This window comes from Scyliorhinus torazame, chromosome 10 (assembly GCF_047496885.1).
Source record: "Scyliorhinus torazame isolate Kashiwa2021f chromosome 10, sScyTor2.1, whole genome shotgun sequence".
Classification (NCBI taxonomy): Eukaryota; Metazoa; Chordata; class Chondrichthyes; order Carcharhiniformes; family Scyliorhinidae; genus Scyliorhinus; species Scyliorhinus torazame.
The window spans coordinates 229248085-229275038 of NC_092716.1; the positions used below are offsets into that span (position 1 = coordinate 229248085).

At 42.6% G+C, this 26954-nt stretch overlaps 1 protein-coding gene across 1 annotated transcript in view; it reads right to left on the bottom strand.

Moving 5' to 3' along the window:
• Nucleotides 1–26954, bottom strand: part of lrp5 (low density lipoprotein receptor-related protein 5) — a 234334-nt gene that overhangs the window by 8724 nt on the left and 198656 nt on the right. Inside the window, exons 11-20 of the mRNA XM_072466531.1 lie at nt 26712–26896; nt 25092–25415; nt 23351–23553; nt 20815–21026; nt 19917–20107; nt 12834–13043; nt 9614–9739; nt 8170–8406; nt 2282–2392; nt 696–932 (exon numbers count right to left, since the gene is read on the bottom strand). Coding sequence (XP_072322632.1) covers nt 696–932; nt 2282–2392; nt 8170–8406; nt 9614–9739; nt 12834–13043; nt 19917–20107; nt 20815–21026; nt 23351–23553; nt 25092–25415; nt 26712–26896 — 2036 coding nt within the window. The remainder of the gene's footprint in view (nt 1–695; nt 933–2281; nt 2393–8169; nt 8407–9613; nt 9740–12833; nt 13044–19916; nt 20108–20814; nt 21027–23350; nt 23554–25091; nt 25416–26711; nt 26897–26954) is intronic.

The window sequence follows — 26954 nt, forward strand, 5'->3', positions numbered from 1 at the left end:
ACCTAGTTACTGTCCTAGCTGTGCTCAGTTAACCAAGGACAGATCAAGAATTCAAAGATTAATTACACTGAATAAAAGCACCAATTATGAAAATCATTACACTGATATAAAAGTACCAATGTTGGAATTCATTACCACAGGAAGTAGTTGATCTACAACATTGAAAATATTCAAGAGGCGGCTAAATATAGCACTTGGGGCGAATGGGATCAAAAGTGATGGGGAGAAAGCAGGATTAGGCTATTGAGTTGGATGATCGTGATGAATGGCGGAGCAGGCTCGAAGGGCCAGAAGGCCTCCTCCTGCTCCTATCTTCTATGTATCTATGTAGTCAAGTTATTTGCAATTCTAAACTCCTACTCGACATCCAGACTAATTGATTCTCCTAACAAAAACTCAGCCTGGTACCTCGCTGAAAGACATGAAAATATTTTTCAACCAAGTCAAAGTCAAAAGCTTTAAAAGATTTGTCACGCTTTATAAAACAGAATTTGAGACATGCATACGTATCGATAAATTAAACACCATTTTCGATAAATTATAGGACAATATTACAGGAAACAAGATGATGGTATGTTAATTTGCGCATAAACATGCAATAATGTTCAGAAACATGCAAATTGCACCTCATTTAGAATCATGCAAAAAAACACTAAATTAATCAATCATCAGGGATAGTCTGGAGGGCTCCTTACCAGTGAAAGTGCCATGCTGTGAACTGCTGGGAGCAATAAAATTTAGGGGAACATGTGGGGCTCCACTGATATACTCGTGTGGAAAAGGTCCATTGGGTCCCTTGTAGCGGCGACAGACGACTCGCTGACAGACAAAGTACATCCCACCCATTACAAAGAGTGAAAGGATTATACCAATGACAGGTCCAATAGCACTGCTATGAGACTGGAACTCATTCACTGACGCTTTAGCCAATTCTGATGGGAAGTAAGCAGATTTAGTTGAAAAGTTATTCCACAATGAACTCAATCATTAATTTCAGTATTTATACAGCAAATACAATCAGAACATATTAATATCAACATCCCCAGATGAAGCAACTAGTGTAGAGCGATATGAAAAACACGGAGAAAAATGAAATGTCAATTTTAAACTGACAAGTGTTCAGCTTGGCTCAGTTGGTTGCACTCCCAGCTCTGAATTAGTTCATGAGTTCAGTGTATAAACAAAATTGACACTTCTAGTGCAGGACTGAAGATTTTGGAAACCAGATATCAAATCAAGACTCAGTAGTCTGGATGCATAATATCCCATGACACACCATTCAAAGAAGAAATAGTGTCATGAACAATAGTGTTCCCTCAACCAGCTAAAATTTTACTTCAACCATCTAGAATCATAGAATCCCGACAGTGCAGGAGGCCATTAAGCCCATTGAGTCTGCATGACCTTCCAAAGGAGTACTCCACCCAAGCACACTCCCCACCCCCCCATCCCAATAACCCATTAACGTAACTTACACATCTATGGACACCAAGGGGCATTTAACGTGGCCAATCCATTTAACCTGCATATCTTTGGACTGTGGGAGGAAACCAGAGCATCCGGAGGAAATCCACATAGATATGGGGAGAGTGGGCAAATCCCACACAGACACTTACCCAAGGCCACAATTGAACCCGGGTCCCTGGTGCTGTGAGACATTTACTGTTGGTTGGACCTTGCTGTATACAATTTGTTTGCCCAATTATGAAATGCAACTGCATTTCAATAGGATGCGAGGCATTTCTGGGAGGTTTGGATGATGTAATAGAGTACTATTAAAACATTGCAGTAATAAGATGAGTATATTGGGTTTTTTTTTTTTAAATTTAAAAATCTGCAGAGTACCAATGGGGAAAGCATGACATTTTGTGCATACATTTACATAGATACATTGATTTTATATGCAAATGAGCCTCAAGTGAAATCTATTTACTGCAAAGTTTACAGGTGCTTTAATTTAGTAGCATTCGAACTCGAGCCATAATGAGAGCTACTGTGGAAGATGGAAATATACTGGTGCAGTAACATCTGTATGCTGTACCTAGCCAGAGTGTGCATGAAGGAGAAACTGGGTGTGGAAAAATTGGAACTTCCCATTCATCATCTTAATGATCAGAAGAGTATCAAAAGAAAAGGATTTTTAAAAATTGTTAGATCATCTTTCAAAAGAATGCTTCACATGTTCTGCTTCAAGAGCTAGAACATGTCCTCCTTCTCAGAGCATCCCGAGGGCCACCAAAGTCTAAAACCCACTGGGTGGGTGAACGGATGGGATACTAACCACAAAGTAGCTCGTCTGACTCATCATGGCAATCAGGAAGTGAGTTGCAACGTTGCTTCTTCAAAATGCACTGACCACTGTTGCAGCGGAACTGGTTAGCACGACAAATCACTGGAATTAAGGGAAAGCACAGTTACTTATCAGCCACTTTTGAGAATAAATTAAACATTTTGAAATCTTGGAAACCAACAAGGTAAAACCAGTCAGCCTGACATTCTCTGTAACTCAAATGGAGTAATGCAAAAATGTTACTAAAAATATATTACAGCAAGATTAAATGAATAGCCATTTCTTAAAATAAATAGAGTGCATGTACTTTTGGTATGAACTACTTTTAAAGTAAAATCCTGCTGACTAGAAGAAATTCCGTATTTTGTTTTTATTTTAATTTTATTTCCTGAACCCTGCCATTTTGAAATTGGAAACACATTTGTCGTCATTCATCAAGCCTCAGCTAGGAGACCAAAAGAGAATAACTTCACTGGAATCGTGCTAGACGCCTTTTTTGATGTTGATGTCTCAAGCTGTGGAATTTTAGTGATATAACAGTCCCTTAACACTTATCCTCCAGGTTTGGCCATCTTTCAGATAGGGACAGAATGGCAATCAGCACCATTTGTAATTGAGTCACCCTGTACCTGTCCCCAGCTGAACATCTCAGTGACAATTGTGGATGTGAAAAATAGCAAGTTTACACTGGACTGGAAAATAAAAGCATTCTATCACCGCTGTACAAGTTTGTGTTCTTCTTCATTTGAACAGAAAAGGTTGGAACATTTATCCAATAAGCAGTCTCCTGTACACTTCTTTTTGTCCTATTAATGCAAATTGTTAAACTTTCTGAACAAACTCTATTGGAAGCAGTTCCCAAACCTTTTCTAGAATCACAAAACTTTCAGCAAGCAAATTCTCGAGTTCTCCCTCTTTCAGGTGAACATTTTAATAGCACCAAAACACCATAGAAGGCCCTGACTTTGCATCTAGCAGCAAAGGAAGGACATCTGCTTTTCACCCCACTAACTGCTGCCCACAAAGTTTTTAACAGCCTTTTGAGCGCAAACTTGCCCAAATGTAGCATTTCATCCAGTGTGACGGCTGCTCAAACCTCTTCAACCAATCAGATTGAAGAATCTCATAGAGCAACGCAGAGACGAAAGCAGGGATTCCAAATGAATTTAAACTCATGTCCAGATAGTGAAACAGAGATTGAGAAAGAGAGGTGGGATTTAGAGATGGATGAAAAAAGTTCCAACATGCATTTCCTTCTGAAGAAATATGACTCCACATATCTGACGTTACATTTTCAGGGTCAGAGAAGTTGTTCGGAAGTGATTATCACCCATCTCTGGTGAAGAAATTTACTTTATCCTGAATTCACCAACCCTAACATTTTCTGGCGTCTTTAGTGGAGAACAAGCATTCTAAATTCACTCCATTACATGTTCCAATGCAGATTCTATCGGTGAGGATTATTACAGCACACCCCGTGGAAAAGGGGGTTAGCTCTTGCAGCAACTTCTGTATTCTACGTTTAAGGGATAAGAGAAAGTAGAGTTGATGGAGAAATTCAGCTTTGATCTTACTGAATGGCTCACAATGTTTCTACAAACAACAACCATTTTGAAGATAGTCAAGTGCATGCTAATCATCTCCCTTCACGCTGGAGAGATTTTGAAGTGCTTAGCTGGAAATTGACAGCACTTAACGCTCTTTGAAGTGGTTGATGTTTGTAAACACTGTAGGTAGAGAACATGAGAGTTACTCAACTGAGAAGGAAGATGAATGAAGCAAGGCTGACAGCTATGTGTGGATTAATTAATAGCTTGCAGCTCATGGATCAGAGGGGTTTAAACACAGGCCATTGGTTTCTTTTTCCAGAATTGACACGTGTGCTACCCGTGAGCCAGGTGTATTCCCAGGTGAGTGCCACAGCAATAATGTTTTATCATTGCCTTTGTCTGGACTACTCTCTAGTTTCCAGAGAGGGGTCTCTTTTCTGGGGGCTTCCTGACAGGTTTCTCTTTTCTGGGTGGTCTGTGGTGGGTTTTGGTGGGGGTTCCCTTTATTTAGAGTATCTTGAGGGGTGGGACCTTTATTTAAGGGGTCTCGGGGTGGGGGGGGGGGGGGTGGAGAAACAGGTCGGGTCACCCCTGCACTTCGGGGAAGACCCAGAAAATCCGAGGGTAGGGGGCTGTGATGTGCGGAGGCCTGAATTGTGATGTGGGGGTGAATGGGGTGGCCAGCTGCGGGATTGTGCTATCGGGTCACAGGCTCAAAATGGCGTCCCGATCGCTGGATCCCATTGGGAATCCTTTGTAATCCTCGCCATGCTTAACTTTACACGGAAAAGGATGGTTAATCGCTTCCTGACCCGCACTCCTAGCGGGAGCACAAATCAGTTGCAACTCACTTCCGGCGGGAGAACAGTCTCCCAAATGGAGAATCTCGGCCACTGTCACCGAATGAAATCTAGGGCTCAAGTGGGAAAACGCAAGTTTTCTCCAGTGCACTCGAAGGGCCGAAGGGCCTCCTTTTGCATTGTAACAATTCTGTGATTAATGAAATGATAATGCAATGTGTGTTATTACGATTTCATTAACAGCAATGGGAAGGTGCCAGTGAATCACATCCACTTGCAATCATAATCATTTAATGTAAATCAAGCAGCTAATGCGTACGCAAGCGTGATAGTGCAGCTGTTTGACAATGTTTGGAGAAACTTGAATAGGGAACAAAAATTCAGGATTATAAAACTACACTTTCTAACATTCTTTAATGGGATGAGAGCATCTCTAATTACCCTCAAGAAGGTGGCACAAAAGCATTATGTTCTTAAAACGCTGTGGTCTATCTGTTGTAGGTACACCCACAGTGCTGTTAGGAAATGAGTGCCAGGATTTTGAACTGTAATCTTTGGCCCATGGATTACAGCAAGGAACAGCAACATAACTCCAAGACAGTGTGGCTCAGAGTGGAGCTTGAGGTGTTGATATTCCTATGCATCTGCTGCCCTTGTCCTTCTAGGTTTTAAAAGATTAACGGATTGAAATGCGCTGTCAAAAAAGCCTTGCTGAGTTTCTGCAGTGCACTTGCAGATGAGACACACTGCTGCCACTGTGTTTCAGTGATGGAGTGGGGCCATTCAGGTGGGCTGCTTTGTCCTGGGTGGTGTCCAGTTTCTTCAGAGTTGCACTCATCCAGGCAAATGAAGAGTATTCCATTACACTCCTGACTTGTGGGCAGACTTTAGGGAGTCAGGAGTTAAGTTACATGCTACAGAATTCTCTGCCTGTAGCTAGAGCATTGCTATAGCTAGTCCAGTTAAGTTTCTGGTCAATGGTTAACAATGTTGATGGTATGGGACTCAGCTATGGTAATGCCATTGAACGTCGTAGGGAGATGGTTAGATTCTCTCTTATTGGAAATGAGCATTATCTGGTATTTGTGTCACAAATGTTACATGCTACTAATCAGCCAAAACCTGAATGTTGTCCAAGTGTTCCTGCATTTGGACATGGACTGTTTTAGCATCTAAGCAGTTGTGAATGGTACTGAACACTGCAAACAGTGAACATCCTAACTTCTGACTTTAAGGTCACTGAAGAGGTAGCTGAAGATAGTTGGCCATATGACACTACCCTGAGGAACTCCTGCAGTAATGTTCTGTGGTCAAGATGATTGGCCTCCAACAACCACAACCATCGTCCTTAGGGCTAGGTATGACTCCAACCAGTGGAGAGTTTTCCCCGATTCCCATTGTTGTCAATTTTGCTGGGGCTCTTGTTGCCATACTCTGTCAAATGCTGCCTTGATGTTAAGGGCAGTCACCCTCACCTTACCTCTGGCATTCAGCTCTTTTGTTCATTTTGGACCAAGGCCATAATGGGATCAGGAGCCAAGTATCCCTGACAGAATCTAAAATTGAGCATCGACGAACTTTGTTAGTGCCACCTGATAGCACTGTTGACAACATCTTCCACTAGTTTGTTGATGATCGAGAGTAGACTAATGGAGGTGGTAATTGGCTGGATTGGACTTGTCCAGCTTTTTGTGAACAGGACACACCTGGGAAATTTTCCACATTGCCAAATAGGTGGCTGTGTTGAAGCTGTACTGGAGCAGCTTGGCTAGGGATGCAGATAGTGTGTTCACATGCCAGTGATAGGGAAAAACATTACTGCAGGAAAGAATATCCATGTGCCAAACAACCCGAGGGTAAATTCACCAATGTTGTGCTCGGCCCAGAGAGAAAAGATTACAGTTTGCAGTAGGACTACAACCCAATTTCACACATTCTGCATGCGTACCTTCCTATTGACAGCATAGGGTGGCAAATTTATTGTTTAACTTAATCAAACTACTGTAAAGGCAAAACAGGCACAAATTGAGTAAACATGGTATGCATAGGATAGAGATAACTTGAGGCCTTAACAAATTCAGTTAGGTTTAGAACTATAGGATGTTGCAGGTGTACTTCAGTAGTGGTCTTTCAATGCAATTAACATGTTAACTTGACCTTTACCCTCACATCCTGCTACCCCTCTTAACCCTTGTAGAGGCGATAGGCAGGGCCAAATTCTATAGAAGTATTTTCTTTCAATGTTCTGTTTTCCTTTATTCAATTCTACTTTTCTGCCAAGATTAACAATCACAGAAATACCACGTCATTCGTCTTGCAGTTACAATGTGCAGAATATTACCACAAAGTGTCAGTTCCGGTAAGAAAAACGACACTGATGGGTTTCTCAAGATATTTTGAGCTTCTTCCCCCCAAAAAGTCAACGAACGTGTGTTATGCTGTCTTTCTGGTGGATGGGCCTCTTAGCTGGGAACCAACTCCAAACAGATTGAAGCACCATCTTTGAAGGAGCATCCTGACCAGTGCTGCAGTCTTAATGACCCCTGCCCAGATCACGGAGGTTTCAGGGGCTCTCGTACACCCCCCCCCCCGACATTCATCGCCGGCAAACTCCCCGCACCCCCGACATTCATCACCAACATCCACCACCCCAAACCCCAACATTAATTGTTGGCACTGCCCCCCGCCCCCCCCTCCCCCCACCCTCCCCATGGGGCTCCCACTAGAGTCTGCCCCGGCACCCCGTCTCCTGGCACAGCACTGCCAGGTGGCAAAGTCTGCAGAGAGTGTTCGCTCTCTTCCACAAACGGCAATTGATGCCAGATCAGGTGTCAAGTTTAAATCTGAGATAGATAAATCTTTTGATTTGCAAAGCTGTGAAGGGATATGGGCCAAAGTCAAGTATATGGCCACAGATCAGCCATGATCCCATTGAATGGTGGAGCAGGCTCGAGGTTGGCACGGCCTACTCCTGCTTCAATGATCCTAATGATGTGCTTATCTACTAAATTGGGGTTGCCGGGCTCCTGCAGCGTGATTCGCACTGCTCCACCTGGGGGGGGGGATAATTTCAAAACCCATCACCCTGGATGGAATCACGTTTATCGATTCTCTCCGTATTTTAGTCCACACCGGCAGAGAGTGCAGGCTCAAAATCTCCCACAATATTTTCAAAAGAGGCTCTGAAGGAATTATTGGACACCAATCTAACCATATTAAGTGGGGTTTTTTTTGTTTCACCTTTTTGCTTTGACCTAACACTGCTGCACCCCCCCCCCCCCCCCCCCGAGATGTCACTTTTAGTTGTTTTCCATTAGACAGGAACCAACCTGTTTAGTGTTACCAAATATCTGCAACAATTGGACTGAAGATGCCAAATTATGTCTTTAGTGACAATTCTTTTTTTTAAACGAAGGACTGAATTTGAATGTCAATTTCAACAGGCAATTAAAAATTAGTTGAAAGCACAATATCCAAACCAACACACACTTGAATAACAACTGGTTAATACGATTAAAAAGAAAGTTACCAGCACAGTTTTTCTCATCCGATTTATCCTGACAATCCACTTCACCGTTGCAGCGTAAGCGTCCATCAATGCATTGGCCTTTTTCACACTGGAAATGATTGGCAGCACAGATTGGGCAGTTTTCTTCGTCACTATCATCGTCACATTCTGGAAAGCCATCACAGCGCCATGCCATTGGGATGCAATCGATCTCTCCGGTAGCACATGTAAATTGTTCTGGTGAACAGGTCGGTGGTTCTGAAATAAGATGAGTCGCACTCAGAATAAGTTTTCCTTGTTAATGGTTCATATTTTGTTTAATCCAGGGAATGTGGATTTCAGATTGGAGTATTAGAAAGCAGCATGATTCATATCTGAATCTGTGCAATTTCTCTTCCATTAGCACTTCTCAAGCACTAACTTCTGTCCTTCCTTCTAGCCCTTTATGAAGGTGGAATACATGCTTAAATATGTATATATTTTTAATTCTTCTTGGGATGTGTACATCGCTGGCAAAACCAGCATTCGTTGCCCATCCCCAGATGCCCTTGAGAAACTGGTAGTGAGTTATCTTCTCAAACCAGTGCACAACGTATGGCACAAGTACTCTCATGACCCTGTTAGGTAATAAATTAAATGATATTGACCCAGCAATGATGGAAGGCATGACAGCCTATGCCCACCTCAGGATGACACATAATTTGGATGGAAGTTTGGAATTAGGGTTCCCATATGCCTGCTGCCCAGGTACTTCTAGGTGACAAAGGACACGGGGTCTGGTAGATGCTGCTTTAGAAGCCTTGGCATCATATGATGGCAGCACCATTATCCTCATTTGACATTCTTCATGTGTGAACCAAGAGTGAAACGTTGGGAATCTAATGTCAATAAATTTTAATGTAATTAGTGGGCTTCCCCGCCATATCATCCCCCCACATTGGGAATCCCCCCTCGCCAATATGATGTTACATCGGTGAGGTTTACAATTGCCATTTAAAAACGGGAACCAGGAAAAGGCAACCTGCTGCGGCACACAGCGCCCTGGGGGGAGAGGGACATGCACTGCCCCTTGCCACTGCCCCTCCAGGATAGCCATTCGGATAGGAAATGTCTCCTGTTTATCTACACCTTGGAGAGTAATATCGAGGTGGGTAACTTAATACAAATCCAAACAGAAATCAGGATCTTTATTTAAAGGTGCAGAGAGGTTAGAACTTAAAATTATATAAGCAACATTAAAGAGAAGGGCTTCTTCAAAGATATATTCGCTTGTGAACAATGCTGAAGTTTATTTTAGAGTAGTTTAGTTTTCCAAATGACCACAACTAAGTCTCACCTTTCAACTTCAATTGAAGAGCAGTTGTTAAATGTGGACTGATGTCAATGACTTCCAAATGCCAAAAAGCAAGATAATATACCAAAAAAAGGGATTTAAAATGATAAAACTAGTATATGGGTACAGTACCTCCACATGTCAGTAGGTTCTGTAACAACACCAAGTGTACTGGACAAGAACATCGTGGAGTCCCATCACCTTTGGCAATGCAGATATGCGAGCAGCCACCATTATCACGGGAACAAGGATGTGAACCTGTCAAGAAATACCTCCAGACTTTAATACTACCAATAAATTCTTCAGATCCTTATCCTGCTCCAGTGCATCAGCATCAGAGAGTCAGGCGTACAAAGCAACCACTTCAGGTCACAATAATAATCTTTGTTAGTGTCGCAAATAGGCTTACATTAACACCGCAATGAAGTTACAGTGAAAATCCCCTAGTCTCCACACTATGGCGCCTGTTCGGGGACACTGAGGGAGAATTCAGAATGTCCAATTCACCTAACAAGCACGACTCTCGTGATTTGTGGGAAGGAACGGGATCACCCGGAGGAAACCCACGCAGACACGGGGAGAACGTGCAGACTCCGCATAGACAGTGACCCATGCCGCAAAGTAAAAGCGTTGGAAAACAAGCTGCAGGGTGAAGACAGATACAGTGTCAACTAATTATATTTAGGATGTAAAGATTGTTTGAAATATTCTGAAAATATATCTAAATACATTTGATTCCTTGTCATAGGAAGGGGTGTCCTGCCATGGACGTTGGGGCAGGCTTCAATTTCCCTGCTGTTAAAGAAGGATAAGGACCCGGTGGAGTGTGGGTCATGTAGGGCCATAGCCCTTTTGAATGTAGATGCCAAGATATTGGCAAAGGTTCTGGTGGCACGGCTGGAGGGGTGTCTCCCGAAGGTGATAGGAGTGGATCAGATGAGGTTTGGGAAGGGAAGGCAGCTGTTTTTGAATATGTGAAGGTTGTTAAATGTGATCCTGCCTCCAGCAGAGGGAAAGAAGAAGGAGGTGGTGGTGGCACTGGATGCAGTGAAGCTGTTTGATTGGGTAGAGTGGGGTTATTTGATGGCGAAGATTTGGAATCGGGCCGAGGTTCACGGCGTGGATACGGCTGCGGTATAGGGAGCCGATGGCGAGTATTCGCACTAATAATGTGAACTCGGGGTACTTTGCCCTGCACCGGGGTATGAGGCAGGGTTGTCCTACGTCCCCCCCTGTTATTTATACGGACTATAGGCCCTTTGTCCATCGCGCTAAGGTGCTTGGGGTTGTGGAAGGGGATAGTGAGGGGGGAGTGGAGCATAGAGTATCCTTTTATGCTGATGATCTGTTATTGTATATTTCGGATCCGAGCACGTGGGTAATGGGGCTGCTCCAAAGGTTTGGGTCGTTCTTGGTGTATAAATTGAACCAAGGTAAGAGCGAGCACTTTATGGTCTCCCAGTCGAGAGTGGGGGCGAGGTGGGGGGGCTGCCATTTTGTCTGGCGGCAACCCACCTTAGGTACTTGGGGACAAAGGTAGCGCAGAATTGGGGTGAGCTCCGAAGGTATAATTTTACTAGTTTGGTGGGGAGGACAAATGCTGATTTGGCAAGGTGGGACAACTCCCTCGGTCGTTGGCAGGCAGGGTGCAGGCAGTTAAAAAGTATGTTACCGCCTTTTTTGTTCCTATTTCAGTGCCTGCAGGTCTTCCTACCGAAATCCTTCTTTAAGGCGATGGACAAATTGATCATCATCTTTATTTGGGGAAAAGGTGGCCAGGATTAGGAGGGAGGTCTTGCAGAGAGGGCGACAGGCATGGGGGCTAGGCCTCCCAAACGTGCTGTACTATTACTGAGCGGCAATTAGGGAGAAGGTGTGGAGCTGGGTTAAGGAGGGGGAGACCCGTTGGGTCAAGTTGGAGGAGGGCTCAAGTAGGGGGTCGGGGTTGCGGGCACTGGCAATGGCGTCGCTTTCGATGGCTCCATTAAGTATTTAGTGAGTCGGGTGAAGGTGGCCACTTTGAAGATCTGGAGGCAGTTCAGGCAAAATTTTAAGCTGGGGGCCAGGTCAGGGGGATTCCAATTAGACTAAATCATGGGTTTGAGCCGGGGAGGACGGATGCGAGGTTTCAGAGATGGGATGAGAAGGGGATTAAGGATATGAAGGATGTGTTTCTTGCAGGACGATTAGCAAGCTTGGAGGAATTGGGAGAGAAGTACGGGTTGGCGCAGGAGGGGGGTTTAAAATACCTGCAGGTTCAAGATTTTGCAAGGAAGGTTTTCCTGACTTTCCCGATAGTGCCGGCTCCTCGTTGCTGGAGACGGTACTGTCAAGCGGGTGGGTTGGAGAAGGAGGTTGTGTCGACGATCTACTGGCGGAGGATAGGGTACCCATGGAGGAAGTTAAGTTGAAGTGCGAAGAGGAGCTTCATGCTCTTTAATGATGATGTGCACATGATTTGGTCCTGCCTGAAGTTGGAAAGGTATTGGAGGGAGGTATTTAGCACTATCTTGGGAGTTTTACATAAGGATGTGGAGCTCGGTCCCCTGGAAGCCATATTTGGAGTGTTTGAGTTGCAGGTGGGTGCGGGGCAGACATTTCAGCCTTCGTCTCGCTGATCACTCATAGGCGGGTCCTGTTGGGGTGGAGGTCAGCTTCTCCACCCTGTGCCTCGGCGAGGCGGAGACCTGATGGGATTTTTGATCCTGGAGAAGGTGAAGTTTGAGTTGAGGGGAGTGAAGGGTTCTACAATTCTTGGGGTTTGTTTATTATACATTTTCAGAAGTTGGTTACCGTTGGGTAATATGAGGGGGCGGGGGGGCCCGTTGTTTTCATGTTGGTTTAGGATTGCATGTTTTAGGTTTTATATTGTCGGGGCTGTTGTGTTTTTGTTTTCTTTATTTGTATGGCGAAATGATGAACATTATGGAGAATAAAAATATTTTAAAAAAATTAATGGCTCTTCACCACCTTATTTCTTTTGCTATTTTCATGCATAAATTTCACAATTTGCAGGCAGTATACTTTGCATTCTGTGCACTGTAACTGGAAGCAAACCATGATAAACTGGATGATGTGAATTGCACAGTTTTAACAACTCAAAATGCTGTGTTCCAATACATTTTTGGCTGCTTTCACTGCTGGGTAAGTTTGATCTTATTTTCTTTGTTCCTTTAGAGGAAAAAAGCAATGATTGAAGGGAGCAGTTTAAAATGTTAATGTCTGATTACATCCGTCAGCAACTGTTGGACGACATCCATTTACAATATTACTGTAGCCATGTTTTGTGATAAAATAATCTCTGTGCATTTGTGCTATAAAGTTGCAGCAGTATTAAAAAAACAAAACTTACTGAATTCTTCTACATCCAGTTCTTCTACCGCATGGATACCAGTAAGGTGAACTATTCTCCCCTGAATTCTTGTACGATGGTCTCCATTAATCTTTTCTATGCACTCAATCATCTGCTGCTGGCGGTCAATCCAATAAATGTGGTCACCAAGTATAGCGAGCCCCATTGGCTGAAGGATGCTGGAATCCTGCAATGTCAGTCTATTGGCACCTAAGTAAAGTAACCAAATTCTCCTTTTAAAATATCATGCATGTAATCAAAACACTACACAAATGATGCCCCAATTATATACGCAATAGTACCAAAACCAACTGTTAATTTTTCCAAGAGTAGAATGTGGATTTTGCATCTCAGATGTTCGATAAACAAATCTCTTTCAGGAAAGACTGGGAAAAGAAAAGTCAGATTGAAAGTCAACTTTCACATTCCTCCCAAGCAGCTGATAAAAGGGTAGGGTTAAGAAGTGTTAGCGGTCTTCTCCTTGTTGTCCAACATTAGAATAGGAGAAAATTTCAAGAGGGAAAGGGATTGAGTCCACATTTTTGCAACAAATGTGAGGATTTTCTTTATGTGTATCCACATTGGCATATGTGGTGCAGCAACGCCATTTATACCACGAAGGTCACGGAATTTGTTCCAGGTTAGAACTGGATTAGTTAATTTTAGCCAGAGTAAAAATGGAGACTTGTAATTGGCCTCAATTGTTCCGTAATTAGCAATATGAAAATCAAGTATCAGTTACGGTTCTGGGTGCGGAGTACTACCTGGTGACTCTTGCTTCAAAAATACGTATACATGGTTATTAAATTTGGACCTGAGTTTTTAGGAAGGTGGGGGAAAAGTGCAGGTGAACACGTCCCCGCTGATTCCAACAGCCCCAATGTCATTTTATGCTCTAACGAATGTTGATTGGCATAAGGTGGGACTTCCATTTCTCTCTCAGGAGGAAGTCCCACCTCAGAGAGCTGCCAGCGAATCAGATTGGCCAGCAGCTCTCCAGCAAGAGCAATGCAGTGGCTGGAAGAAAACTGCACCAACCAGCCTCACGTCACTGGGCTTTACGGTGGAGGTGCTTCCAGTCAGAAGGGGCATCTTGATGGAGGCGCCACAACCCCATCACACCCAAGATCTAACATTCCTTATAGAACATAGAGAACATAGAACATTACAGCGCAGTACAGGCCCTTCGGCCCTCGATGTTGCGCCGACCTGTGAAACCACTCTAAAGCCCAACTACACTATTCCCTTATCGTCCATATGTCTATCCAATGACCATTTGAATGCCCTTAGTGTTGGCGAGTCCACTACTGTTGCAGGCAGGGCATTCCACGCCCTTACTACTCTCTGACTAAAGAACCTACCTCTGACATTTGTCTTATATCTATCTCCCCTCAATTTAAAGCTATGTCCCCTCACGCTAGACATCACCATCCGATGAAAAAGGCTCTCACTGTCCACCCTATCCAATCCTCTGATCATCTTGTATGCCTCAATTAAGTCACCTCTTAACCTTCTTCTCTCTAACGAAAACAGCCTCAGGTCCCTCAGCCTTTCCTCATAAGATCATCCCTCCATACCAGGCAACATTCTGGTAAATGTCCTCTGCACCCTTTCCAATGCTTCCACATCCTTCCTATAATGCGGCGACCAGAATTGCACGCAATACTCCAAACGCGGCCGCACCAGAGTTTTGTACAGCTGCAACGTGACCTCATGGCTCTGAAACTCAATCCCTCTACCAATAAAAGCTAACACAGCGTATGCCTTTTTAACAACCCTCTCAACCGGAGTGGCAACTTTCAGAGATCTATGTACATGGACACCGAGGTCTCTCTGCTCATCCACACTGCCAAGAATCTTGCCATTAGCCCAGTACACTGTCTTCCTGTTATTCCTTCCAAAATGAATCACCTCACACTTTTCTGCATTAAACTCCATTTGCCACCTCTCAGCCCAATGCTGCAGCTTATCTATGTCCCTCTGTAACTTGGAACATCCTTCCGCACTGTCCACAACTCCACCGACTTTAGTGTCATCTGCAAATTTACTCACCCATCCTTCTACGCCCTCCTCCAGGTCATTTATAAAAATGACAAACAGCAGTGGCCCCAAAACAGATCCTTGTGGTACACCACTAGTAACTGGACTCCAGTCTGAACACTTCCCATCAACCACCATCCTTTGTCTTCTTCCAGCTAGCCAATTTCTGATCCAAACTGCTAAATCTCCATGAATCCCATGCTTCCGTATTTTCTGCAGTAGCCTACCGTGGGGAACCTGATCAAACGCTTTACTGAAATCCATGTACACCACATCAACTGCTTTACCCTTATCTACCTGTTTGGTCACCTTCTCAAAGAGCTCAATAAGGTTTGTGAGGCACGACCTACCCTTCACAAAACCGTATTGACTATGTCTGATCAAATTATTCCTTTCCAGATGATTATAAACCTCTTATAAACCTTTCCAAGATTTTGCCCACAACAGAAGTAAGGCTCACTGGTCTATAGTTACCGGGGTTGTCTCTACTCCCCTTCTTGAACAAGGGGACTACATTTGCTATCCTCCAGTCTTCTGGCACTATTCCTGTAGACAAAGATGACTTAAAGATCAAAGCCAAAGACTCAGCAATCTCCTCTCTAGCTTCCCAGAGAATCCTAGGATAAATCCCATCCGGCCCAGGGGACTTATCTATTTTCACACTTTCCAGAATTGCTAACACCTCCTCCTTATGAACCTCAAGCCCTTCTAGTCTAGTAGCCTGAATCTCAGTATTCTCCTCGACAACATAGTCTTTTCCTGTGTGAATACTGATGAAAAATATTCATTTAGCACCTCTCCTATCTCCTTGGACTCCAAGCACAACTTCCCACAACTGTCCTTGACTGGCCCTACTCTTACCCTAGTCATTCTTTTATTCCTGACATATCTATAGAAAGCATTAGGGTTATCCTTGATCCTACCTGCCAAAGACTTCTCATGTCCCCTCCTGGCTCTTCTTAGCTCTCTCTTTAGATCCTTCCTAGCTAACTTGTAACTCTCGAGCTCCCTAACTGAACCTTCATGTCTCATCTTTACATCAGCCTCCTTCTTCCTCTTGACAAGTGTTTCGACTGCCTTAGTAAACCACGGTACCCTTGCTCGACCTCTTCCTCCCTGCCTGACAGGTACATACTTATCAAGGACACGCAGTAGCTTTTCCTTGAACAAGCTCCACATTTCCATTGTGCCCATCCCCTGCATCCTAAGTCTTGCCTCATCGCGTCATAATTGCCTTTCCCCCAGATATAACTCTTGCCCTGCGGTATATACCTATCCCTTTCCATCACGAAAGTAAACGTAATCGAATTGTGGTCACTATCACCAAAGTGCTCACCTACCTCCAAATCTAACACCTGTCCTGGTTCATTACCCAGTACCAAATCCATACGGCCTCGCCTCTCGTTGGCCTATCTACAAAATGTGTCAGGAAACCCTCCTGCACACATTGGACAAAAACGGACCCATCTAAAGTACTCGAACTATAGCGTTTCAAGTCAATATTTGGAAAGTTAAAGTCCCCCATAACAACTACCCTGTTGCTTTCGCTCCTATCCAGAATCATCTTTGCAATCCTTTCCTCTACATCTCTGGAACTTTTCAGAGGCCTATAGAAAACCCCTAACAGGGTGACCTCTCCTTTCCTGTTTCTAACTTATTTCTACTTTTCCCCTCCGGCAATATAATCCACCTGCCTACCTCAAAATTGAGGTTGGGTGGGAAAAACAGCCCCGAATTGCCCATTAATTGGTCATTTAAGGGCCTTAATTGGGTCAAGGGTGGGCTTCCCATCTGTGAACCTTGCGGAACTTGGAAGGTATCCAATCCAAGCAATTTTACTCCCCCACCCCCCCCCCACCTCAGAACCGGGCCTGGGGGAGGGGATGTCGGATAACGTAAAGTTCTAACCATGAAATCATGAATGGTCCTTCTGCGACCCCCTGCCCCCAAAGAGTTGAATAGCTTGGTGGCTGACACTCAATCATATCTGGGGGATTGGACACAAGGGGCAGAATCTTCTGTTCTGGAAACCAAGCCCGATCGGTGGCGGAAGTGGATGGATAGGCCTCTGCTGGAGAGCGGGGTGGCTGAACACTTGCGAACTCGCACTGTCCTGCGTATTACTTATGCATCGATGTGGTTGAATCTTACGGTGGGGCTGACAGGAAGTCGCTCCGCCGTTACCTCACAGGTTCTAATGCCTGGGCACCATATTAAACCAGCACCTGGACAACTTGTCACTCTTTCATTTGGTTTCTTGACTCGCCCCCCACCCCTGTCACGGTCACACCCTGCCGTATCCAGCCTTGGGCCACCTTATGCTAAAGGCAGGTAATATCTCTCAGTCACAGTGTGATCGGACGGCAAAATCAGCATCTACTACCCTCTAAGTCCAGGAAGCAGTCTACCTCATCAGATGCATGCCACTTATGTATAGTCGTGAAGGCAAACATTCCAATTACCTGCTGGCAGGGGAATAATATTCCGGTGTGGTGGCTATCAGCATTCAAGTGATGCAAATTGTGTTTCCAACATAGCTCCATGGGACACTGTCTCTGCTTTTTAAGCTGTCATAAGTTGGGAGAACAAATTCTGAACTAATTTCCCCATGTCGTGGAGACTTCTCACCTTTTCCAAAATGGTACCGGGGACTGCGGGTCCAGAAGTGCCACCTCTATTTCCAACAGATCCTTATTTTACCGGCAGGGGAAGGGTTAGGATGTGATTCCCACATGGGGGTAAATCCAAACCCAAGAGGGTTATGTGAAGTCCACGTTGAGTGAAATTTAAAAAATAATGTTCAATAATTACTTATCAATAATTAAACATTCGATATTTTTGAACATGCTGACACTCGTGGAACAGGCTCAGATGTGAATAAGGGCTACTTGGATTAAGTACCAGACATCAACTGTTCACACCAAACAAATCAATGAAAATGTAGATTGCAAGAATTACTCGTTATAAATTGTTGCACGGTAAAGAAATTTTAAAAAACGTTTAAGGAGTTTACGTTCTACCAACATTTTATGCTTTTTGGACAGCCCAAAAACAGTAAAAATAAGGCAAATTTTCGTAGATACCAATCACAAGTCAGTTGATTGTGGGTTCAAATTCCGCTCCAGACATTTGAGCACAAGTACCTAGGCTGACACTGGAGAGCAATATTTTTGGATGACAGTAAAACAAGGCTCCTGACTGCTCTCCCTGTTGAATATAAAAGAGCCCGTGGCACTATTTTGAAGAAAAAGCAATGAGTTATCACCAGTGTCCTGGCCAATATTTGTCCCGTAATCAATCTCATTAAACCAAACTATCTAGGTGATCATGATCCCATTACTGTTTGTGGGAGCTTCCTGTGTGCACATTGACTGCCAATTTTTATTTTCATTACAATATTGATTACACTTCAAGAGTTGGCTATAAAGTGCTTTAGAACACGCGGAGGTTGAGAAAGGTGCCGTATTAATGCAAAGTTATTGTCTTACCCAGTGGGTAGGTAGGAAAGTGTGGATTTGAATGCCTGCCAAGTTACAAGTTCAATGAGCTAGGCTTTACAAAGAATAAAAGCAGATTTCATTTCATAAACCTCATGCAGGTGAAAATGCCAAGTGACATTCTACCTAATCCTGTTGTCATATATGTACAATGCAGAGTAATTAAGGATTAAAGATAGGCTCCAAGTCTTCATACTGGTTAAAGCTGACAAAAGTAAGCACCTGCCCAATTAGAACTAAGATTGAAATATAAAAAGGAAGTAAAGGTTTATTTAGCAACAATGTTTTTCATCAAAACTATGGCTTAGGAGCTATTATTACTCATATTCATTTAATCCATTTTAACACGAGGTCAGCTGAAGTGGCTTTGTTTTTGTACTGTATATCTCTCCAGAATTATATGTTAAATAAAGCACACGCAGATACAGAATACAATAAAGTGCTGGCAGTCCACCAGGTACACACAAAAGTCTGCTATTGTTTTTTTCACCAACAAGACCTGCTTTAGGAATTTTTCACACTTTCCGTTTTGGGTATCTAGTATCAACATCAAGCAATCATATGTCAGGTACAGAACTGTTGGACGAAACATGAAACATAAAAGGAACAATCTTCAGTACCAAGAATCTGCCTCAGCTCAAGTCTCAGGCGAGTATCTCCTGCTATTTTGTTTTCAACCGTCATATTTCCTCTCAAGAGTAAAATTACTGCCAAATTAGTGCCAATTGGTGTCAAATTAAGTGCAGTTTAGTGCTGCAGGCCCATACCAACAATACATTGAGTGGAGATCTCATTGTAAATATGACCCCTATAGCAAACAGGGTTTCATCCCATCACAATTCATTGTATAATTTACAGCATATTACATTACTTACTGATTGTCAATTCTGATAATATCATACTAAGACTAAAGTTTTCCTGGTAAAAAAGCTATTCACTGTTCTATTGTAGCTAATAGCCTGCGATGTTACTCACAAATGTTTCATGCAATCGTATCAAATTCCTCTCTCTGCATTGTAACGGCGACATTAGTCCTTTTTAAAAAGGCTAAAGCTACCATTAAATTGCAAGAAGAGGAATTCGATCCAAACATGCTAAACATCACTATGATATCATCACTTACTGAACTTTTGGGGCAATAAAACTTGGTAAAGTTATCTATGTTTGGATTTGAACTTGCTGCTTGAGCCATTATTAATTCGGCTACATGATCAATTTAAAAATCTTATTTGGGTTTTTTTCTATCCAAGGAAAATTGAATATTTCAAAGTTAAGTCCTCCTGAGTCACTGACAGGCAGAATTACAACAACATACTAGATTTTTCTAGCTTGAAAAAAAACTGTACTAGTTCTGCCAAGCTATACAAGAAAGATCAAAGGCAGACAGAAACATTATTAAAGATGGATTTCAAAGTTTCACTAAATACAGCTGTGGAAACTCAAAGTTGGAAACCAGTTTTCACTTCACATTTTTAGTAGAATATTGGAACCGTCATTTTATGGAAGGCATTACATTTGAGAAGCATTGTGGATATCTTAAACTTACCAGATAAGTCACTACTTTCTATGCGTTTCAGATCTGCATCAACCCAAAAGAGTTTCCCCAGTTTGTTATCGATTGCCAAATCAACAGGTCGGATCAATCCAGTTGAAAAGAGTATTTCTCTTTCAGTACCATCAAGTGCTGCGCGTTCAATCTTTGGGGACCTGTCCTGCATGTTTGTGAAGTACATATACCTGCATAACATTTGTAATGTAGAGCAAAGGGAGGATTAAAACATAGATTTGCTGCTAGTAGACATTGTCTCACATATAAAACCAGCATCTTATTACACTTGCTAAAAATATATTTAAAAAATGGACAAATCAAAGCTGCACCAATTCTCAAGAGTTTAACTGGCATTGGTTAGAGGTCACCTCGGACAGAATTCGGGTAATTGAGTCTGGAGGTGACAAAAAGAACGAGCAAGTATTTCAGTGGAAATGAACCGAAGAAAGGTAAATGCAAATGATGATGTTATGAAAGTTGAAATAAAGTGGTCTTTGTGAATGTGGTCATCGGGTTGGAAATTCAGTTCCGGGCCAAATAGCGTGGTGAAGAGCCTGGTTCAGAACCAGAGTGAGGTTAGGCAAGGGGGTGGAGTCAGGAACCAAAAGAGAAAATGCTGGAAAATCTCATCAGGTCTGGCAGTGTCTGTAGGGAGACAAAAGAGCGAATGTTTCAAGCCCAGATGACCCTTTGTCAAAGCTCAGTGGAGTCAGGAATTTGCGCTTCTCAGTATTTACATAGAGAAACATCTGGCTCGTTCAAAACTGCATGCTGGGCAGGGTGTCTGATGGCACAGAAGCGGAGGAGGGGTCAAGAGTGTTGGTGCAGGGATGGAGGAGTTAATTGTTCAATCAACTTCACTTCAATGCTAAACACAAAGGAGAAATTGAGTTACCCCCTTTCTGCATTCACAACAATAGCTCTTGGTCGGTCATGTTCTCCACGAAGCACTATTCCAATGGGCTTTCCGTTGAGTCTATTAACATTGATGGTGTTGGATGTTTCACAAGTCCAGTAGACAGTACGACTGTAGATATCAAGGCTCAAGTCATGAGGCTGCATATCGGGATTCTGGTTTTGGTTTGGTCCAGAAACAACAACAAATGCCTAGGTAAATAAACAATAAAATAAGGTGGAAAAAATTTAAAAAACAATTGCTGGCTAACCTTTTAATGTGCTTAATGCCAGGTAAGTGCCATGGCACCCTTGCAGCAACAACGTACATACATAATCTGTCCTAGTTTTGAAATTGAATTAGTTTCTCTTGAATTGAAACATACACAATGATATAAGAACGATCTCTGCATATGAAAGGCATTTCTGTTGTCCTTTCCTCAAGCAATTTGGCTTAAAATTGTAGGATAGACAGATATGTTCCAGTCATGAATGCAACAGAATTTCAGATCACTGACCAAGGCTTTCAGTCTTGTTTCAGGTCAACTGAAACCAAGATATTATGTACAAGACATTTAGTGAACCACAGTCTGCAGGCAGGAACGTTCTGAAAGGTAGGTGCAAAAGATCCTACTCGTGTTCCTCCTCCATGCTAAAATAGGATACCCCAACTACCCCCTTTAAAAAATATATTTTTTAAGGGACGTGGGCTTCACTGGCTAGGCCAGCATTTGTTGCCCATCCCTAAGTGCTTTCTAGGAGGTAGTAGTGAGTTGCCTCTTGAACCACTGCAGTCCATGTGGTGTAGGTACACCCACAGTTCTGTTAGGGAAGGAGCTCCAGGAATTTGACCCAGCAACAGTGAAGGAACGGTGATATATTTCCAAGTCAGGATGGTGAGTGACTCTAGGTGGGGGTGGTCCCATATGTCTGCTGCGCTTGGCCTTCTAGATGGTAGTGATCGTGGGTTTGGAAGGTGTTGTCCAACGAGCCTTGGTGAGTTCCTGCAGTGCATCTTGTAGATGGTGTACACAGCCGCTACTGTGCATCGGTGGTGGAGGGTGTGAATGTCTGTCGGAAGGTGTGCAAATCAAGCAGGCTGCTTTGCCTGGATGCTGTTGAGCTTCTTGAATGTTGTTGGAGCTGCACTCATCCAGACAAGTGTCCATCACCCTCCTGACTTGTGCCTTGTAGGTGATGGACAGGCTTTGGGTAGTCAGGAGGTGTGTTGCTTGCCACAGGATTCCTAGCCTCTGACTTGCACTTGTAGCCACACTATTTGTATGACTAGAATGTTTTTAAGAAAATGGGAAGTTATCAATGAATGGCTTTTTCTAAAAGCTTTTTTTATGCATACTATTGGGTTCTTTGGTTCTATCCAATGTATTATGGGTGAATTGGCATGCAAGTGCCACAGCTTGGCACGGGGAGCACGGATGGGCCATATATGTGGGTGTGTAGGTTTGTCCATCATAACAGGGTCAAAGCTCCACAGCACCGAAGCAGTTTTTTTTAAATCAGCCCACCATGGAACCAGCAGCCCCATGGCTGCTATAATCTTCCTCATCACCTCCATGTGCTTTGCAAACTGCTTTTTAAACTCCACGACCATCACTTCGGTCATCTTTCCTGCCGTGAGCAGGGTGGCCCCACCCAGCGACCCAGCCTCCGCCACCTTTCCAGTTTCCAAGCTGACCCTTTTGCTCGACAGAGAACCTTCACTCGCCCCTTTCTTCACGGCGGCTTTCTTTTGGTTTTTGGACTTCCCCTCCTTCCTTACGTCTTCACGCTCTTATTTGTTGAAAAATTGCTCCTGGGACCGGGCATAAAGCGCTAAAAAAAAAATAATCAAATCTCGAACAGGAACCACCCAACGTGCGACTTCCTCCTACATGCCACCACCGCAGGTCCCTTATTGATGAATACCTAAGGTTAATATATTTTAGGCTAATGATCTTGGTGTATGTTGTAAATTAATTTAATACAATACCAGCTGCAAAATAATTTGAAAAACAGAATGCTCAAAAACAATACTTTTCTTACGTGAGATGCATGCATGTATTAGAAAGATAGATACTCCGGACTTTCCTGATGGTGCCTAGTGGGTAAGTGCAAGAGACAGCGTGATACTAAGCAATGCAAACCTGAGGGCCCCCACGTTTTACCGCTATGCTTTGCTGAGATCACTGGTATCAGTTGGATAGAGCAAGAGATCCAAATGGGCAGAGGTATAAAATTAGCCACGTCTCCCGTTTCTCATTGCAATTTTGTAATCCTGAAGGAAAGTGGGCAAATGTGAAAGTCAACCAAAGTCAGGATAGGGCCTATTCAACCAGCTGACACATTTGCAAAAATGCAACAAGGATAAGTTACCACCCGAAGGAACTCTACACCTGTAGCATCATTCTCATGTGTCAACATGAGTAAAGAAAATGAGAGAAAACTGAGAAGAGAAGGGCTGAAACTCATTTAATCAAAGATAAACGCGAATTCCATTGTGTAAGCACTGTTTCCAAAAGCTTCCTTCTGTCACTTGCCTGAGAGCCATCATCTCTAGCTCTTTTGATGACATTTTGGCGTCCATCCACCCAGTAAATCAACTTGTCGACAGCATCATACTCCACTGCCTTCACGTTACGCAAACCATGTACAGGCAATATTATATCTGGACTTTGGTGTTCATCCAACACCATGCGACTAATTGCAGTCTTCTGACTGAACAGCAAGAAGTTGATGGGTGCTAAAAGAGCAAAAACATATTAAATACATACCATTAAAAACTATTAGTACCAGGTATTTCTACAAAGATCTAATTGTTATTCAGCAAGCATACAGGGTCATAACTACTAAAGCAAATCTTATTGCAAAACTTTGAAATTGTTGGCCTGGAATTTGGGGTAAAAATCAGAAAGTTGCGGTTGAGTTATCCTGCTCCTCCACAAGCTTGGCTAAACTAATATTTCTCCAACAGGCTCAGCATTCAGATAAATGGGTGGGCTGTTCAGTAAGTGCTGAACCTTTGATAGATTCTAACAAAACACCAGAAAATGTCAGTACTTGTCCAGTCAAGCGCAAATGTTTTTTAAATGGTGCAATCCGTCATGATTATTGCTAAACAATTGCTGTGGCATTGCTAATTAACAAGTGCGGAGACTGATTCCTTTGAATTTTGATTGTTGGTGTTTTTTTGAAATGCAAACCATTTTTACTTTTTCTATCTCTTTTATCTCTCTCTCTTAATCCTAAATTTTTTTGCTTTATGCCCGATTAGGCTTTGAATTAAATATTCCAATTTTAAGATTTCCTGATTCAGACTCTACATGGCTAAGGAATCTTCACCATAATTGGTTCAGAAGAAACACAGCTTCTGTATCTGTAGAGGGCACCATGGTGTTTTGGATTTCTAATTCCAAGTTCCCCAGGAAGTCTGTGGACAAGTATCATTCATTTGCGATGGACTGTAAAATCCAGGCCATTAAGTTATAAGCAAATGGGACCAGCTACAGTGGGATATGATTACTGCAATTATCCAAACAAAGTTTAAGTATGAAATTTTGAAGTAATATTTTAAACGTGTTAAGTTATCAAATCCTTTGACATCTGAGTGGTGTAGAATGCTCAGAGTGAATGAGATTATATTTCAGCTGCAACAGGGGGAGTAACTGAACAGTTATGCCCAAAACATTGGATACCCGTTTTAGAATGTAGCCATTTAACATTCTGAATGCTGATAACAGTACGGTATTTAATATTTAGTAACTTTGAATTATGAAATAAAACAAAGTGGTGGAGAATCTCAGGTCTGGCAGCATCTCAGATCTGGAGAGAGAAATAGATTGAATGTTTCGAGTTCAATATGCATCTTCTTTGGAACTTCAAAAATCTTTTAGATTTCCATTACCCGCAGAATTTTGCTTTTATTTTTCTAATTATGGCTTGATTGTGCTTCAGCAGTATCTACTGCAATTTAAAAAGTGAGAACCACTTTTTATTACTTTTATTCTTAAGTTATATTCCCAGCATTATTACGGATGACTGACTGTAATAGCTTAAAAATAATTTTAGAAGCTCTGAAACTCTATACAAAATGAAATCTCCCCACGCCTGCACCCCCACAACCCAAAGATGTGCAGGTTAGGTGGATTGGTGATAAAAATTAGACACAGAGATCCATCAATTGGCCATGCTAACTTGCCCCTTAATTGGAAAACAATAATTGGGTACTCTAAATTTATTTTTTAAAAACTTAATGTTGGAGTAATAGAAATAAACACTTACAACTGCAAGTCCTGTTGTTATCATCAAGAATGTAATGCGATGCACATCCACACCTATACCCAGTTGGCACAGCAAGGCAAAGATGAGAACAGTGACCATTGGTTTGCACACATTCATTCCAGCCATCTTGCCGTGAAGAATGAAAAACCAGGATGTCCATCACATAGTCCAAATGTCCCTGAATAAGAGTACGGTTTTGTCCATTCATCTTGTCAGCACGCTCAATACTGCGAAGATTCCAGTCAGTCCAGTAGATGTAATCTCGGTACTGCGTGAGTCCAAAAGGGTGAGGCAGATCATCAGCTATGATTTCACGCTGTTTTCCTTAATTGATGAACAACAAAATATTAGATTTAGCAACCAACTTAGCTGAATATGTAAGAAGTACAATTAATGGAGGCAGCACAGTGGCTAGCACTGCTGCCTCACGGCTAGGAGGACCTGGGTTCGATCCCGGCCCCAGGTCACTGTCCGTGTGGAGTTTGCATTCTCCCCGTGTCTGCGTGGGTCTCACCCCCACAACCCAAAAGGATGTGCAGGGTAGGTGGATTGGCCATGCTAAATTGCCCCTTAATTGAAAAAAGAACTGAGTACTGTAAAATTTTAATAAAAACTACAATTAATAGTATTTTCTAAGTATATTAGTAATGCTGCCTTCCAATGTGTCCTTTTAGAATTGAAGCCAAGAGGGCAATGTGGAATTGCATCGCCATTTTGCCTTTGTATTGATGTATTTGGATAAGCCCAAGAAGCTCTCCACTTGGTTTTGCATAAGCTGCACTTGGCTGAAAAGCCATGGTTTTAAGTTGACTTGTTGTTTCAAGAAATTCAAGTCAGGTACAATGCACTGAAAATGGCCATTACATCACTTCTTCATCGAACAAAATTGACCTTAGATGGAGGCTGGAAAGCAAACTTTTGAGTTCCGCTATTTCCCGTGTTAACATTGATGTGAGCAATCATGCAGCCAAAGTTTCCTTTGCACATTATTGCGAACAGTAATGCACTAGAGTGACCAAAGATAGCACACAATCAATCATTAGAATCCTAGAGATTTTGAGATTTGCATCTATTCAAGATTATCAAGCATGCAATTAATAACATTAGTTCCCCTGAAATAAAACATGACCTGAAGATAGTCACAGGAACATGCTGGAAACATTCCATGAACAAATTGTGTGTTTGGAACAAAATATATAAGTTTTTTTTAGTTGAAAAGATTGGTCAAGGAATTGCCCAAGAAACACTAGATCAAGTACTTTGAGTGACAATCATACTCACAGAAAAGCTACAACAGCAGCTCATGGCCCCAAGTTCAGAAGCACTTATTTGGGAGGTGGTATAAACTCCCACATATTCTATCAGAGAATATCAAATTTAAAGTGACAATGCCCCAATAGACAATATACGTAAAATGCTTTGAATTAAATGTACAACCTTTCCGTACCAAATTTCAGAAACAGTTCAGAAAAGCACGTTAGAAAAGTTGATCTTTAGCCAAATTCCACACAGAACCTTTCAGAAGACTGTATGCTCCATATTTAAATAATAAATAATTGTGACAGATCAAAGCCCTTACTCACAAGTTACTTCAAAGCCAAGTTTGGAATTTCCTCCTACCTAGCATATTTGAAGATTCAATCATTGACGTGTCCAGGTCGGTCCAGTAGAGTCTTTTCTCCACATAGTCAATAGTAAGTCCATTGGCACGCCCCACTCTGTCTACCAGCGCAGCACTGTTTGTACCATCCATGTGGGCACGGACAATTCTTGGTTTACCACCCCATTCAGTCCAATACATGTATCTAGTGTAGGGAAACAGTTATCAAAACACTTGGCAGGGGGCAACAAGTCACTGAACAA